Consider the following 16,262-nt stretch of genomic DNA (forward strand, 5'->3'; position numbering starts at 1 on the left):
TGCTCAGCTTAGCTCCTGACAGCGGGACAGCAGTGATAAAAAAAATACTTGTGATCATTGTTTAAAGCAACAGCAAGTACTTTAGGTTCTTCCCCTACTAATGATGTGGGATTCACTTTTACACAACTGTCGTAAATACCAGTCATGGTTTGAGGCCTTCTCATGAGGTGCATGTGCATTTGGTTAAACTGTAACTGAACCAATAAAGAAAGCACCAGGAGCCAAACAATGATGCCAACTGACATGTTAGACTGACAAAAGAACCCGACAGCGCGTTTCTACAAAGTTGTACTTTACAGTAAATATTCGTGCCCAGACAGTTTTCTTCCTGTGGGCCAGTCAAAGTTTCCCCAAACAGAAACACAACAGTTAGCCAACCAAAGCAGCCTCACAAAACCCGGATTACCTCCACAAACTAGGCAGCACAGCTAAAGAGCACGAACCGTGTTAGCGCGTCCAATGTGCTGCTAGTGTGGCATTGAGAAAGTTTGCTGCATTTGCTTAACCTTTGTCGACACGTGTGGATGATCACATGCTAAAACTTTACCACCACATCCACACAAAACACAGTAAGCAGCTAACAAGTTCTTAGGTACCGATCCAACAGCAAGAAATGCAGCTCAACGCCCGTCTTTTGTCTTTTTATCTCTTTTAGCTCTTGTCAACAAGAAAATGCAACCACAAGGGGACACAGGCCAGTGTCTTCTTGTGTCTGTCCAAAGTCTGGATAAATGCAGAGGGTTGTGGCAGGAAGGGCATCAGACGTAAAACACATGGCAAATAAAACGTGCAAAACTGACTTCCATACCAGATCGGTCAGGGCCGGGTTAATGACCCGTGCTGCTGACCCACAGGGTACCAGTGGAAACTGGGCTACTGTTGGTGGAAGAAGCAGTGGAGGAAGGTGTGTTCGTAGGCAGAGAGAGAAGAGGAAAGCTAAGAATGTAGGACTGACAGTAGGGACTTTGAATGTTGGGACTATGACAGGGAAGGACAGAGAGTTGATTGACATGATGCAGAGAAGGAAAGTGGACATACTGTGTGTCCAGGAGACCAGGTGGAAAGGTAGCAAGGCTAGAAGCTTAGGAGCAGGGTTCAAGTTGTTCTACCATGGGTCAGATAGGAAGAGAAATGGAGTAGGAGTTATCCTGAAAGAGGATTTTGTGAGGAATGTTTTCAGATTTTTATTCTACTCTCTCTTTTCTCTTAAAGCTGTTTTTTTAAACAAGTTAAACAAGTTACTGTAAAGTGAGCAAGACGACCTTTTAGGAAAAACATGTAACCGTCTGAAAGTCTCATGTACCTCAACACTGAATTGTTGAGTTAATGTTTGCAATAAACCTTAGTTTAAATAAATACATAAAACTACTGTATAATAATTTAGCTTTTCACATCTTGTTGCGGAGAGTAAGGTTCATTTTTAATTGTACTGTGTGTATGAGCCAAACTTTTTATCTGTAGTCCTTAGCTGCAGACTGGGCACAGGCCCAAGGAAAGAAATGTTCTTTGTTTGAAAGTTGCACAGCTCAGGTAAAATGCAAAAGGACCAAACAGGCAAAATAAAGGCGCAGTATGAAACAAAATATATGAAACTGTCCAGAGATGCAAAGAGACACAAAAACAGCTAAAATAGCACATGAAATGAGCAAAAGAGAGGGAAAAAAAAGCAAATGCCAAAGCAGAGAGAAACAAGCATCCACAGAACCTCAGTGGCTCAGGCAGGAGTGTGTTTAGTGTTTGGTGTCAGTGTGACAGTAACTGTTTTCATCTGTGCTGCTTCCATGTCGGGAATGTGAAAGGATGGTCTCTGGTTCTGATTTCCTGGCTTTACTTTTAGTTTCCTGCTTTCATATGGAACAGTACAAGCTATTGTTCGGGCACCGAACGGATGAGCTTTGCGTCTTTTCTTTTTTTTGCTCAGGTTCTGTGATTCACTTACCACGTTATAGTTTACATCATGGCACAGTCTGAGACGTGGACCACATTTCACTTCCATCTCCCCTCAGGCTGCTGTTTTTTTAATTAGCTAAACTGACTCATGTGAGAGTGACTCACATGTCACACTCAAACTAGAAAGTTCTTTGAACCAGAGACAGCATCAAGTCACACTTGAATGCACATAAATAAACAGTGCGACTAACTTTACTCATGATATTGTGTCGCTTCGCTCAGCTGTAAAAAGCTTTATCTTTACCTGCACAAAGGGTTTTATGGTCTGTAGCAGCTGAGAGGGACACAATTCCATCTAAACTTTAAAAGGAGACATGAGACTAGACCTGGATGACGGTTTTAAGACATCAGACTTGACTCAGACGTGCATGAGCTTGTCTTGGTGCTCTGGAGATTTTCGGAGGCACCATTGAAGCTCTGTGCGCTACATGGAATGAACACAGAGAATATTTGCAGCTAACAGTTGCAGCAGCCGTTTAAACGCCTCACAAACAGAAAATGACTACAATGAGTTGACATAGCTGCCGTGTCTCTCCCTTCTCCCTCAGACAATCACTGGGAATCAGAACCACGACACCCCAGAGCTTAGGTCCATTGGTCCCCTGGTGACCCGCTTCGTTAGGATCTACCCAGAGAGAGCCACCTCTGAGGGCCTGGGCCTCCGACTGGAGCTGCTGGGCTGTGAACTGCATGGTGAGTCTGCACGTTCTGAAGGATGTGCAACACGCCACACTTAACTAGTCTGGTTAAAAAGATTCTTGTATTGTTTGGCTGAAATGCTGTATTTTCTGCTATTCATTTATCCTAAAAAAGAAGAGGAGTTAGTGCTAATCTTAAAGCAGCACCGACTCTTTGCTGGTCGAAATCCAAGAGCCACTCACATCAGGGGCTGAAGGAAGGACTATCATGAGCAGCTGGACCAACGTGTAGCCAGTGTAATCGTGTGTTTCGACGGCGGCTCTCGAGCCCAAAGAAAAGCAAAGCGGTTCCTAGAAGGTTTGCAGGTGGAACCAGCTCTGAACAAAACAATAACACGAGCTGAAAATGGATCTACACATTTAGACAGTTGAAAAACTATCCATTGGATGTACACACTGTAGTTTTGAGTGTGTGATATGAAGGGTGTGACACCACATGGCCAGTACAAACATGCAAACAGCGTTTTGACATGTTTACCTGGCCTCATTCCACCAGTCGTCCTGCGACTGCTTACTTCAGGCTGCTCATCTGCAGGGTAAGATGATGGGAGAGAGTGTGGGGAGAGCGAGCACATGAAAGGCTGACGCATGCCACGGCGGGTCACTATCTCTGCTGCTGCAGTGGTCACAGCTATGTGTGAGCGGTAGGGGGGAAGTCGGTGAGGGGGGAACAGGCTCCCTGCTGGAGTTTGAGGGTCTGGTTACCCTGTAGGGAGAATGATAAGAATCAGGCAAAGCAGGCGAGGTTGCAGAAGAGACGAGGGAAGAAGCATGTCTGTGGGGGATTGATGGAGAAGGGGGAGGTGGGGACGAGGGTGGAATAAGAACCTGAGACAGATAAGAGTAATGGTAGATCAAGTAAGAAACGGTTTATTCCTAAAGCACCTTTTAAACCAAACAGTAGGTGTCAAGTATCAGACCTGAACCAACACAGTCTCCTTTAGTTTGAAGTCGCACTGAGGAGTTTAATACGGACACAGCACATCGTAGATGTTCCTGCTAATATTTCATAACCAGAATCAAAACGCCAACCCTGATTTTTACTGTGATGTCATGTTTGCAGTCAGAGGTCCAACGTTCGCTGCAGTGTGGTTCGAGCCACAGCAGGGCCCATCAAGATCTCAGTTTTCTCTTCAAATTCCAGCAGTAAACTTGCTCAAATCCAAAATAAAAGCCCCTTTTTATCCTAAATAAACCCATAAAAACAGGTCAAACACTCACTGAAATACTGAACTGTTGCATATGTTTTATTTCAACTGAAATAAAAAGATGCAACCGAGTTTGGACTCGTTTGGAAATGTTTATTCGGTTTTTATTTTCCTTCTTCCACGGCAGCTCAGACATTTAATCGTGCAGCATTGTACAGCTTGGATTAAGTGGATGATGCTCGGCTTCGGCATGTTGTGAGGACCACACACAGCACTCGATCACCTGATTCTTAGTAGATATTTCGTGTCCCGAGTTAAAGAATAGCGAGATTAAGTGTGTGTGTGTGTGTGTGTGTGTGTGTGTGTGTGCAAGGACTGAGAACAAAAGAAATGAGGAGGAGTGTGGTAGTTGATGCAACATGTCCAAGTCTGAGATGACAAAGACAACACATGCACTGTCATAGGAGTCATGACCCAAACCACTTACAGCACAAACACACACTTAGGCACATTTAATGCTAAAGGAGCCTTCATCTAACTTCATGCTTGATGAATCAGTCCATCTCTGCATTAAACTACACAAGGATAAAACGGGGATTAGATGCTTTCATTCAACATGTAGTCACATTAAAGCTGTTTTGAAAAGCAGGTGTTAGATTAGCAGATTTTTTACTGGTAATTCATTTGGATTTCTCTGGTAATTAGTTTAACAACTGAGAAGGCTGCGAGTTGGATGCTTCGTGTTTTTTTTTTGTTTTGTTTTTTTCGAAGAAGACAGGAGAAGAGAAACTAACAAGCTCACAGCGAGGCTACATGTTTTTGGTTTTGTGTTAAATCATCTACCTAAATCCACAGTGCTGTGAGAGCAAACCTCCATCCCACTCAAAATGTTGCAAACTCGTTGCCTTACAAAGTTTAATTACATGCAGACCATCTGTGATTTTTTATTTTTTTTTCTTCATAGCCTACATATGCTAATTCAAGTTCAGCTTGCTTCATTTCCATAAAAACACATCAGCAGACGTTGGCTGTTCGGTGAAATTTAACAAGATACAAAAGTTTCCGACACGACTGCTTTGGTCTGTGACGGCAAACGAGCACCAACTACTGTGTTGTCCGTGTTGGTGTGTGGCAGGTTAGTCGCAATTTTCTTAGCTGAACACGTAAAGTTTCAGGCCGTTTTAGGCTTCAGATGTTATCAGATCAGCACAGATGGCTCTTTAAATGTAGCTTTGCTGCTGCTTTGATACGTGATCTAAAACTGTGACAAACTTCAAAGCCTCCCCTCATGATTTCAGTGGTGTCATTTCTTTCTGGAATTAGTTCCAGGTTTTGTGTGTTTTCGATGGATGCGTGAGCAGGTCCTGCACTAGTGTTTTAATTCCGTGTTTCAGTTTGACACACTAGTCGGTGCTTATTCTGGGACGTTTACCATGGCAATCGCAGCCATCTTAGTTCTTACGCCAATAGAAAGTAGCATTTCTCGGCTGGGATTCTATTGGGGATATGATCTAATTTTGGATCCTGGTTCCTTCTGTGGAAAGTGAAGAAAAATTCCCAAGCTTCTAAAAAGATTCTTGGCTTCCTGAAGGAGTCCTTCCAGTGAAAACATCCTTAAGTGTAAAACACTTTCTGGATGCAGTAGGGAAGACACAAAACAGCTGTCAGCTCTCACGGCAACATACTCGAGGCCAGTTTCCATCACAAGCTTTTTCTGGGAATCAAGAACCTTTTCGGAAACCTGCATTTCTTCTACATGTGCTTCCACCAGAGAAACCAGGGTTTAAATTTAGTTGCAGAGTTTCACAGTCCAGTAAAGCACCCGGGTCGGGGGGCCCTTTCTCAAAGGTCTAGCAACTATTGGGGCAGGGGCCACAGCGCCGACAGCTTTCTGATGAAGCCCAGGCTTTGTTTTCCATTTTGTATAAAGCACTTTATAACGCTGTTGTCCATAGTGTTTGAAGAAAAACAACTACCAAAACTATGTTGTTGTTGTTGACTTTGGCCTTTTTAATGTTGTTAAATGTCCTGAGTTTCTTCACAGTCCTTAAGAAGGGCTCAAGAATTCCAGTGTACACTCACATACAAACTGTCCGTCTCCCTCTTCAGACATTACAACCACGGCACCTCCCACCATCCCCATCAGCTCTACACTTCCCGTGACCACGTTCGGTGCCACCACGACACCAACCATCACCGCCCCCAGCACGACGCTGGCTTCGGACTGTGAGGAAGGACAGCAGGACTGTGCCAGGGGGGCTGAGGACTTTGAGGAGGACGACCTGGCAACAGGTAAACCACTGATTTCCACCAATTTCCTTTCCTCCGATCTCTGGGATTTTAGTCATTGAGCAGTCGTCAAATCAGAAGTACAAAATGTTTCAGATACAATCTAAGCAAGGTAAAAATTCAAAATATGAAAATAGGTGTAAACCTGCTTTGTTTGATGAAGGGACATAAAATATTCTTTCATATCTTTCTTCTTTTCTTTCTTCTCGCGTGTTTCATGTTTACAGTGCTGATATATGTTTCGGACTCTGACAGGAAGGAAAGTAGTTGAACTTAGATGATGAAAATTTCTCCTTCATCTTCCTTCTCACTGCTGAAGTTCTGACAGAATAGACTATTATTTTGGGTTCTACTTCCAGATGCTACATAAACTATCCCATACACGTTTAAAATTCTCCTTTGTCTTCCCTTTTACTGTCATGCTAAGTGAACTGCTGACAAACTTCAAGAACCTGAATTGTGTAAAGATTTTCTCTGGAAAAACTTGTTCAAGCTTGGATCCTTGTAAAAGCTCTGCTTTAGAATCGTGCTGTGCAGCTCAGCATGGATGCTTGGCGTTAATGTCCTGTAAACTGAGGTGCGTTGAGTTAGCGTTGGCATCTGTGTGGGTGGGACCAGCCTCTCTGACCTTTGACCTCACCCTGACTGTCCCATCTGTCTCTTGCAGGAGGCCCGGAGGTCGACCCCTTCATAGACTTCATGCCAGGTGAGGATGTCCACCTCCATCTGCTCCCATGTTTACCGTTCTCATGTTTCATTTATTCTCCACCCCAACTCATCTGCTCTACTCACCTTTAGACTTTGATCTTTTCTTTTTTCTCATTTCTTTCTCCTTCTCTACCTGTCCATCCTGATTGACTCCACTTTTACTATATTTAAACTGTTCAGTAACTGAAAAAATGAATATATAACCAGCGTAAAGACAAATGCACCGTTGCAGGGTTGTTAGACACGAGGAGAACAGAGATTTAAACTCATATCAATTGTTTTTATTAATCCAGTGTGCAAGTTAATCCAGCAAGCTGACAACAGACACAGCAACACAGACAAGTTAGAAAAACGTCTAAAAAGATTCTTAGAAAAAAACTAACCCTAAGAGATGAGGAAATAAGACATAAAGATAAAGATTTCGATGGGAGATGAGTTGAACGTATGACCAAGACTTTAACCTGTTTAAACAGATGTTTGTGTTTAGCTGTAGTCAATAGTCAATTTACAGTGACATATAGGGAACAAAGAGTCCAGATAGAATGATGAATCATTTTGTCTGGCATTTATTTACCAACCCCAAGAAAAAGTGGCCCTGTTCACCAAAGTCACAAACATCACCAATCGCAGCCAATCATAGCTGAAAAAACCCGGTCATCATCACGTCTTTATTGAACGCAGCCAATAAACCTTCCTTATTCTTAATCCGAAAGCTGTTTCAGCTCATGAATTTTCGGTGAGGCCGACACTTTACCTTATGACCGCGGAACAGTAGAAGGAAAACTGGCAGACACGGTGGGAGAACACACTCGTTCCCAAAAGCCTTGTGTTCAATAATTGCCTGTAGGTGTTGGTGTATTGAGGTTGGTGAGCCTTTTCCACATGGCAGCATTCAAATCCAAATGCAGCTTTTTCTTCGACATGAACATCTCAGCAGTTGTCACAGTTTATCATCCCTGGTGAATGCACCAAATTCAATTCATGTGGAGTAAAGTGGCAGGCTGCGGAGGAGAGGGATGAATAGGCAGAGAGATGGTGGCAGTGACCGAGAGACAACCAAAGAAAAGAGACGGAGCCCCAACAAGAGAAATGAATAGAGGTGAGACAGAAGAAGGAGGAAGAGATAGAGGCAGGAAGAGAAAAGGGGGGAGTGGAGGGAGGTGTAGTGAGGGGACGAGAGGGAGCATAAAGGCCTCTTGGGTCTCAATTAGCTGAGCCAAAGCATCACGTGAAGAAAGCTTGGGGTTACCATGCAGCGCCACGGTCATCTCTGCATCCTATTAGCCTCTCAGAAACAACGTGTCCAGTGTTCAGGGATTTCTGCTTCCATGCGGACGCAGGAGCAAACTGCTGCCGCCAGGCGACTGGGGCCCCAGGCACAGACGAAGGGAGGGAAGTGTGGAAGGTGTTTTTCTTTTGGTTTGCTGTTCAGGGGGCCACATCCGCATTTCGGTGGGCACCACACCCTTCTCTGGGGAAGGTCCCCCTTTTCCTCTCTGTCTCTCTGTGCTACAGGAGCTGTGATTGCAGCTCGAGGACGAAAATGCCCTGAAGTGCATCTAATACAGTCGCTGGCTGCATTTTGTTTGGTGCAATACGTTACACAATTCACGCTGCACCTTTCTACAAGCTGTCTCCTCTCCCCTCATAGACTGAGGTGGAGTAGCTGGTGAAAACGGCACAAAACTTTTCTTTGCGTATTCTGGATTCTAGAGAACACAACAGATCGTACACGAGCTGCTGTTTAAAGCCTGTGTTTTTATACTGTATATTATCACCAGTGCAGGGATCTCATCAAAGTGTTTACTGTAAGATTTAAGAGAAGCTGATCTACATGTTCAAGCAAGGTGATTGACTGATTCATCTTCTGTTGCCAGGCAGCTTTGAGCATAGAATCACAAAGAAATGGCCTTCAAATGTCTCTTAACAGACCCCTAAGCAAGTAAGCGATTGCTTCAAAATCTGTGTCAACCAAACCAAAAGTCTTCTTTTTATTATTCTGAAATTGTGCATTTTTATGCACCTGGCAAACTGCTGTTTGTCCAGGAAGCCAGCGAGGGACTGTGTTCGTGAAACGAGTGGTGGCATCTTGAGTGTAACGTGACCCTCGACATGCCTTGTGAAATGCAACTGGTGACACCAGGAGACTGAACAAACGCAGTAGAACCAGGATCAGTTGAATCAGTGTATCCATCCAGTTTCCAGCTTCTCACAACTTCTTCTCTTTGTTGCAGCGTACGTGTGGTTCGCCTGTAACTTTGAGCATTCGTCGTTCTGCGGCTGGACCAGCGAGTCCGGGACAGGGGCTGAGTGGCTCACCCAGACCAACGGGGCTCCTGGTGTCCACAGAGGGCCAACCCACGACCACACAGGTAGGAGACACATGTTCACCTTTATAATCAAGAGCAGTGCAGTTTGTGCTCCCTTCATCCCAGCACATAGCTGCTGAACAGCCGGTCAGACGAGTTTCTCTACGAGCTTTAAATAACGCACTGTGTTCTCAGTGCTGCTGGGAATCCATATTTTCTGCTTAAAGAAATGAAGGAAAAGATGCCCAGAGTGACCCTATTCCTAGAGGAGCAGCAGCTGAACATGGAGAACTGTAGCAAAGTTCACCAGGCCTGATGCTGTGTGCACGGCTGCCAATTTAAAATAGAAGAGCAGACATTTCCATAAATTGAACGTCACTGAGGAAAAGCAAGACTCCCAGTCAAAAAAAAAACACCAGAAAGAAATGTGACGTTCAGTCTGACTGGGAAGATGCCCAACAAAAACAGGCCCTGATCCTCAGGTTGTTTTCTTTGGTTGAGGACATTTTGCAGGATGACAGACACAATTAAAACCAGGGACACACATGTCAATTCAAAGCAAAAGCAACTTCACTCCTTAGTGCTAGTAATCATATGGTTTATATACCATAATCATATTTTATAGAACCAACCTTAAAACAACCCGACAGAACAAACCAGAGCCATCAACCAAACTTTATTGATCAATACAACATCTCAGTTGTGCAGTGCCTCAAAACATCAGCAGCTTTGCAAAGTAGTGCAGAGAAACTGAAGTCTATTCATAACCCTGAATGGATTTGTTGTATTTTCACCACTGAATAGAAGTGAACAGAACTTTCAGATACTCTGAGCTTTGGAACATTTCTCCGAATGAATGCGTGTCCTTGAAATGCTTGACTTTTTCTCAAATCGAGCGCTCAAATTCATCAACATGCCTCAGCTCTCCGGCCTTCTCTCTCTATTCAGTCGTCCCGTGATGGATGGTCGCACGGAGTTGGCAGCATCTCCACAGTGAATGATTTCACCTTGATTTCTTGAGTTAACCAGATCACAAGTAGAAAAATGAGCTCTTTGTGATGTCCCGTTCGCTCCTCGGCGGACGCACGCTGCTGGTGTTTTCGTCTGAAACCTTGTCAAGTCCTTGGACGTGATTCCTTTGGGAGCTGCACAAGTTGCACAGATATTTGCGTTTTGAAAAGTCAGGGAAACCTCAGCAACACACTGGTTTCTGCCTTTTTGCAAACCAGTGAAAACAATAAAGTGAGTGTATAATGAGCCTCTGACACATACAATAAAGCTTAGTGTCGAACCGTTTCTACACAAAACCTCCACAAATGTGCGTCACTGTGTTTGAAATGAACATTCTATTCAAACTGTGTTTAAAGCAGTGACCTGCTGCTGTTTTAACTCCTTATCTAATGCTGCCCTCTGCAGGCGGACTGGGGAACTACATGTACATGCACCTGACTGACACTGACACACCAAGTAAAACGGGCAACGCCAACAGTGACGAGGAGAAGGTGGCGAGGTTGGTCAGCCCACCTTTAGCTGAGATGGACACGAACCTGTGCATGTCCTTCTGGTATCACATGTTCGGCGAACACATGGGAGCGCTTCACATCAAGCAGAGGAAGGAGGCAGACGAGGGGGGGGAGCAGATCCTGTGGACGGTCAGCGGTCATCAGGGCAACCGATGGAGGGAGGGAAAAGCTTTACTGCCCCATTCCAGTGTCCCGTATCAGGTAGGAGACCGGGATGTGTCAGGACTCTGCATTAGGGGTCACTCCTCATCTAATTTACAGGACAAATATGGAAATAAAAGATTGATGAAGATGAGAGTTAGCAGCTTGTGTCTGACAGATTAAAGAGTGTTTATGTCAGTTTATAACTGACATAAACGCCACTTGTGAAGCCTCTACAGGATTTAAAGACAGAGAAACCATGATCCACGTTTAAATTGCAGTAAATAGCTCCAGTTATGTCCCAATGCAGCAAGACGCCCTCGGGGTTTCACAGTACTGATGTATGTAGTTATGATATTTCGACAGCTCTACATGTATATTGCACCTTTAAATGATCCTTTAAAGATAAAGTTCGGCTCGCTTGTTTATTAACTGATTTATCAAACTTCTTCTTTCACTTTAGTCACGTGACTGATCTTTAGCTTCGATCTGAGCTTTAAATGCTGCAATAGACATAAATGAAATACGAGTAAAAACAAAAAAAAAAGAATCAATAGGACACAAACAAATTTGAAAGTATAGCATTTTTATCATTTTTATCACTTCTAAATACTCTGTGCGGGTTGGTTCCAGGTGGTGGTGGAGGGCGTTGCAGACTGGCGCAGTACAGGTCACATAGCTGTGGATAACATCCAGATCATAGATGGACTCAGTGCTGAGGACTGTAAGGGTACGTGTTATGTCATTCAGCGGTGTTTCCTGAGGCTTTTCATGTCTAATCCACATTACTCTGTGTCGCAAACACTCACTAACTTTCTTTCGACAGATCCAGAAGCTCCTACATCTCCACCGACTGAGATCTTTATCCTACGTAAGTCCATCGCTGACTCCAGGAAATTTGTCCTGGCTGTTCAAATTCTCTCAGTATTCGAGGTTTTTTTTCCTCCCTCTACAAAGTAAAACCACCAAAAATTACCTCTTCAGTAACTGTTTATTGCCAGGTTCAGTTAAGAAAACTTGAACTTGAAACACAGAATCTAAAATATAAAGTGAACATACAAACCAATAAACACCCAAATAAGAGTCTACATTTTGTTCCTCTGTGAAGCATCGTCTCTTCTCCAAAATGCACCGCACATGTAGGTTTTATTTCCAAATAACCAGGTATATTTTATAGTATTTTTCAAGTTTTTTCCATGTACACAAATATTATTACATTTAATTATGTAGTATGTTAACTTAGAATAATACAGATAATAATACACCACAATTATGTGCTTAAATAAAATAACCAGTAACAAATAAAATACTCAAGCAAAAAGTAAAAAGTACTTTTTGTGTTCAGTGCTAAAGCTCTTTGTGTTGAATTGGGGTCTTTAGTGGTGCGTTCACAGAACATCTGACACCTGAGATTTAGAGATTGAAGCTGGTACCAACATGACATCCACCAGTTTAAATGTTGACATAAATGTAAAAGCTCCCGTCCGGTCGTCTAACGCTGTAATCAAAGGTTGTGTCCATCCTTCTCTCTGTCTCTCTTGCAGCGATGGACTCTCTCTCCCAGGACACCAGCGAGCTCGGCGGCCCAGGCAACATGCTGAAGACCCTGGACCCCATCCTCATCACCATCATCGCCATGTCTGCGCTGGGCGTCTTCCTGGGCGCCATCTGCGGCGTGGTCTTGTACTGCGCCTGCTCGCAGGGCACCATGACGGACAGGAACTTATCCGCCCTGGAAAACTATAACTTTGAGCTGGTGGACGGTGTGAAGCTAAAGAAGGACAAGATGAACGGACAGAATAACTATTCAGAGGCGTGAGGGGGAGCGGGAGTGGGAGCTGAGATTGCTCCCCGTGGACACGTGTTGCAGCCAATCAAGAGGGACGAGCAGGAGGCTGAGGCCGCTAACAGGACAGCAGGGTGGGCTGGAAGTGAGCCGATGTAATTTTATTTCTCAGGAGCGGCAGTGGGACGGACTGACCTGCAGTGGGCACTGTGTATAAAGAATCTGTACAGCAAAAAAAAAGAAGAAAACTACGGTTTCTATTTGTTTTTCGGTCGTGCTTCGTTGATTTCATGTAATCACATGCTGGTGTTGAGACCAATTCAGATGAAAGTATCCTTTGTGTACTTTTATGGAAAGATAGCATTTGTTCTTTTTTCGTGTCTGTTGTTTTTCCAGATGTCCTAGTTTCACTGAAAGAGCAGAGTGTGTGAAATTTGCTCTTCTGACATCTGGCTCTTTAGCTGCCCACATGTTGCTGTGAGCGGGTGAAAGTGTGTGACATTATGTGTGTGTGTGTCACGTGCAACAGGAGAAGCGAGGGAGACGGCTGGAAGCATGGAGCAGTTCTGAGTGTGTGTGTGTGTGTGTGTGTGTGTCATTACACTCATCTGTCCGTGCACATTCAGAGTGTGTGTGTGTGTGTGTGTGTGGCGGGTTCCACGCTGACCCGTTGACCTGTGTCTAGTTCCGACAGTGCCTTTTTTTCCTGCAGTTTTTCTGTTGCCTTGCTTTCTGCTGGTTGTTTTCACATCGGCTGGCGTTTCGTCCCGGGTTCCTACACAAACGCGTCGAGTCCAGAAAAGTGATTTTTGTACTTTTTCCGTAACGTGAGTATTACGCTACAAAGTTTTGTAGAGCTTTAGTGAACTGTCAGATATCAGCTGTGTTGGTGTGGAGCTTCTTGACGGTCGTACTCACTCGGATCAAAACAGGTTTGACATTTAGGAAAATGCCGGTTGTGCAGGAGCCCGGGCCGCCTCGTTTTCATGGCACATAACACATCCAACATATTGTACATAGGTTTTAATATATTTGAGCACCGTGTTTTGTTTTTTTAATAGAGAAAGACCCCAGTGCTGCAGTAACCTTTCTATGTTCCAATCAAGTCCGAACATGCACAGCGCTCAGCAGACTGTTGTTTTGCCTTTTTCTAACAAATGTGATCGGGTTTTGTGACTTTTCTTGCTGTGTTCTGTCATGAGGAGGGTTTTGACAATGAGATTCTAGAAAGCGATGCTTTGTGTACAGGGTAAAACGAACGACCTCAGCTGCAGCTCGGGACTCAGATACTTTCACCATCCTCACTGGCACAAAAGTGACTATGCCTGGACTCTGAAGTGCACCCAGTTCTCCTGGCAGCCACTGGAAACGCTCTTCGTGTCTGACACAATTAGTTTTGAGCTCCGAAAGCTTCTGACCCAGATGTAATGCTGGTTATGAATAAAACTCTTCATTGTAGCTAAATTATGTTGAGCAGCCCGATCAGGTGATTGACCGGAAGCAGCACTGCTCATACAGAAACCCGACATTCATCATCATCATTATTATTATTATTATTTATTTAGTATGTAATTCTAAAAATCTAAACATTTCATTTTAACACTTCATGCTTCCAGAAACATTTTCTTGTTAATTCACATTAAATCCTGCATTTTTTTCATTAAATACGTTTGGGTATATTTTGAGAAACATTGGCATAAAAACTGAAAGCGATGAACTTCCTGCACCATTGTGTTTCTAGCTTTTGTAGATGACTGTGTCCCACACAGGACTTAGTGCTGTAGGTGTTGTCATTAACCTTCACGTGTTTCATGTTCACTCTGTTATTTTAAACAGTGCAGGAAGTTAAATCTGTTTGGCATTATTGTAGCATTGCGTGAGCCAAAAGCATCAGCCATTAATAGGACGTTGATGGGTTTTCTTTGACGTCGTTATGACGTTTAACAGAATGACTTCATTATCAATCAAATCAAATCCTTGGTTGGTTTCACTAACTATAGAGTGAAGATTTACCAATGAATGTGCTCTTATTGTGAAAAACCCCACTGGTTTTCTTATCTTCATTCTCAGTAAAATATCAGCTGTGTGTTTTTACCAGGCGGCATTAAAGTATCATTTGAGCCTGACTTTACAGCCCAGATATCAATAACAAGGATGCTGCAGCACTGGACGTGAAAACAAATGTTGCACTGATATATTTAAAAAAAAAAAAAAAAGCAGAATCTGTGTTTATGATGTTGATTTATGAGAAGACAGAACAATGGAAGGGGAGGACAGTGGTATTGTTGCTTCTTTTTTAACACGGTTTCAGATGAAAAATGTTTTAATTCTGAAATGTACATTATACAGAGATGTTTTTCATTCTTGAAAAAGCTTATATGCGTCTCTTTGAAGCGTAACAGTTTTATTTACTTGGTATATCACTTTGTGTTTTTGTACTGTCACTGATGTATGTGCCATTTTTTTTTCTTTGTATGACGAGAAAAAAAAAAAGTTTTATTTTCAATACCGCTTCTGTATTTTTGCTGTCTCAGATCCAGAAGAAAACAAGAAAGGAAGGTGAAAAAATGGAAAAGCAGTGAGGCCTTAAGTGACTAAAAGTATTGTTTGTACTTTGACTTCATGGTCAGCACCCAGACTCATCCGTCTCTGTTGTCTCAGACTCTGATCATTGACTATTACATTCCAAAGAATTGGATCAAATAAATGTTTTAAGTAAAATCCACTCCACGTTTTTTTTTTTTTTTTCCCTACCTTAATTAAGGGTTTGTTTTAACGGACTCGGTCACCTACTGTTGTTATGGAGCCATGATGCAGTTTTGATCTCGTCACTTTGAAGACAAACTCTTTTCGGGGACAAAACAACACAGAGGTTTGTGAGAATTTCGAGCTTTTGTTTTTTGAATAAACATTGCATCCCAACATCTTAACAACTAAATTGTCATTTTGGAGTCTCCACAATGCAGAATGATTCATTTTGAAGCTACAGTTACATTCACACGTGGCCATGCAGACAGCAGTTTTGTGTTTCTGTGAGTCACTTAGACTAAAAGGTTTAAAAAGAGCGATACCTTTAAGAAAGATGAAAGATTTTCCCACTTTTCATAAACAGTGGTAATTCAAGGTGAGTCACATGACCCAATTATTAAGTATCATCAAATCAAAGTAACATGAATCGGTGTCAGTAGATGTTCCCACACCCTCGGTCCGTGGACAAGCCATGGTATGTGAGGTTAGGCCCCCTGGTTCGGTCTGTGCACAAAAAGGTTGTGGTTTTATGGATATATATGAATAGATATTTTAAAGACAAGTTGTTGTCCTCCTGAGTCGTTTACGCCTTATGTACACTGTCTGTCATACGCCGCTTCAGCCACACAGTGGCAGTGGAGTCCACAGAAACCTTTATGTATGTAACATGTGGGACTCAGACTAAATTTCTGTTGTGTAAATGGCCACTTATAAAGCTCTTTTATCCAAAGTGCTTTTCAATGTTGCTCCATTCACACTGATGCTGGTGGTTGTTATGCAAGGTGCTCACCTGAACCACCGGTTCCAACTTGGGGTTCAGGACGCTTCGACATGCAGCCGGGACCGGGGATCGAACCACTGACTCAGTGGTCTGTGGGCCACTTCCTTAATAACCGGCAGCTTTTGGTTTGAGGTTTCATTTCCTCCCTGGCACCGCAGACTTTTACCCTGCTAGTGTCATG

The 16,262-nt window shown here is 43.3% G+C and overlaps 1 protein-coding gene across 3 annotated transcripts in view; it reads left to right on the forward strand.

The window, feature by feature from the left end:
- The window catches only part of LOC137098079 (neuropilin-1a-like), a 66,131-nt gene extending 50,854 nt beyond the window's left edge, over window positions 1-15,277 (forward strand). The window contains exons 11-18 of one of the 3 annotated variants that reach the window (XM_067473867.1): window positions 2,499-2,643; window positions 5,906-6,088; window positions 6,753-6,791; window positions 9,028-9,165; window positions 10,519-10,826; window positions 11,400-11,496; window positions 11,593-11,637; window positions 12,311-15,277. In XM_067473867.1, coding sequence (XP_067329968.1) covers window positions 2,499-2,643; window positions 5,906-6,088; window positions 6,753-6,791; window positions 9,028-9,165; window positions 10,519-10,826; window positions 11,400-11,496; window positions 11,593-11,637; window positions 12,311-12,585 — 1,230 coding nt within the window. In that variant the 3' untranslated portion in view covers window positions 12,586-15,277. The other 2 variants (XM_067473870.1, XM_067473871.1) reach the window with 2 other exon arrangements.
- The last annotated feature ends 985 nt before the right edge of the window (window positions 15,278-16,262 follow it).

The sequence above is a fragment of the Channa argus genome, chromosome 14 (genome assembly GCF_033026475.1).
Source record: "Channa argus isolate prfri chromosome 14, Channa argus male v1.0, whole genome shotgun sequence".
NCBI classification, from domain to species: domain Eukaryota; kingdom Metazoa; phylum Chordata; class Actinopteri; order Anabantiformes; family Channidae; genus Channa; species Channa argus.